Source organism: Helianthus annuus, chromosome 15 (assembly GCF_002127325.2).
Source record: "Helianthus annuus cultivar XRQ/B chromosome 15, HanXRQr2.0-SUNRISE, whole genome shotgun sequence".
Taxonomy (NCBI): Eukaryota; Viridiplantae; Streptophyta; class Magnoliopsida; order Asterales; family Asteraceae; genus Helianthus; species Helianthus annuus.
Window position 1 is genome coordinate 19723225 of NC_035447.2, and position 1832 is coordinate 19725056.

The 1832-nt window shown below is 38.1% G+C and overlaps 1 protein-coding gene across 1 annotated transcript; it reads right to left on the bottom strand.

The window, feature by feature from the left end:
• Positions 1 to 563: 563 nt before the first annotated feature.
• On the bottom strand, positions 564 to 1832 carry LOC110913484. Its single transcript, XM_022158310.1, has one exon. It carries the CDS (start codon positions 1830 to 1832, stop codon positions 564 to 566), a length of 1269 nt encoding a protein of 422 aa, XP_022014002.1.

Genomic DNA, 1832 nt, shown 5'->3' on the forward strand with positions numbered 1-1832 from the left:
CTGTCAACACAAGATTTAAGACCATTAAGCCATATGCCGCAACGTGTTACCCACTGAGATGCGTAATGCCTGAGAAAAGCCAGAATTCTTGTGTAGACATTATGTTTTACTCCCTAACAGCAGTTTACTCGTTGGTGTTGCTGAATCTACCGACATATCGTTAACTTGGAGCCGTATCCTCCATCAGATCCTATTCATGCGAAGACATGATCAGGTTAGTTCCTATCATTTCTCATATAAGATCATGATTATCTTGCAATAATCAAATCTCATGGTCTAGGAAGTAATTTAATGCTCCCTTTTAAAATTTTATTTATGTATAACAATTTACTGAAAAGCTAAAACTTATAAAACATGTATTTACAAAATAAAGTCTTCCACATCAGGCACACAAAAGCATATGTCAACAAGAAAATGAGTGTGTTACAGTGCAGTTAAGTGTGCAACCAGGTTAGATACCATAACCAAACCTGTGATTTTCCCAACTTGTATCTAGAACAACCACTGATAATAACCGGTGTTACTAACAGTCCTCCTTGGATGTTCCTACACTCATAAGCAATTCAGTTAGAGAGTGGAACCCAAGCCATCGTAGTCTTGGGTTCTCCCCTTTCATCAAAATAATAAACCTCCCGATATGCCAAATATTTTCCCTCATTGATTTCTTTTACAACCACTTGTTTGACTCGCCAAACTTGTGTTGGTTTAAAAATTTTGTTTGTAAAAGATTTAAAGTTTGAAACAATCTTATGTTTAAGACCCGGAGGGAAAGATTGAGGTTTTGATGTGTTGGTCCTTTTCATCTTTGAATCATGTGAAACCGGCTTCACATGTGGAGACCTGGATGAAAATTTTTTCATCTGATCTTTCAAAGATGTGTGATTTTTACCTTTTAATCCAGAGAAGCAATACTGGTTGCCTTTACCGTCTGGATCGTGTCGCTCTGGGCAATGTTTGAGCACATGACCTTCTTTTCCACACCTAAAACAAGCCTTGAATGGCTTTTGAGACTTTGCAGTTCCGTGTGATGCAACTAGGGGCGGGGATTGCTTTGAGCTTGACTCAGCATGTTCACAAACGTGATGTTTGACAACTTCAGATGATCTTTTGATCTTTGTCTCCCCAAGATTCTCATTTTTCTTTGATTCATCATCTAAACTCGTGCAATCATCAATGTGGAAGTCTTTTTCCAAAGGATCTTGATTTTCAAGACTTGTAGAGTCATTTGGGGTCGTTGGTTCTTGAACACTTAATGGTTCAAGGTTTTCAACCTTTTTATCAGCATCTTTTACTGAAGTTTCTGAGTCATTTGAGCTTTCCCATTCTTGATATGAGTGAAAATCCGAATCACGATCCTCACTTGAACTTCCTTCGCCACCTTCTGAAGTTGTGGTGCTTGAGTCTTCACTGCTGCTTTCTTCATTTGGCTCCTTATCAGACTCTGACATACCTGTATGAGATGGAACAAATTCTGGAATTTCCTCGGTAAGGAATTTTCCGAATCTGTTTTGTTTCAATTCTGGAACAAACACAGGAGGTTTACACACAACTTGTTCATCACAAAAAGCAGATTTTAAGTCAGCACATTTTAAAGTTTTGTTTGATTTCTCACAGTTCCAGGCAAAACAGTTAACAGTAGTATAACTGTCGCCTGAATACCCTATTCCTATTTTCGTGCCACCACAATCCTCATCGCACACATCCTCCTCACGCTCAATCGCCTCTTCACTGCTTTCAGAAACGTTAGAAATTTTATCATTTTCACAATTGATATTTTGAGCAATCAAATCATTTTTATCAATTAAATCGTTGTCAGGATGAGGAGTTGGCAT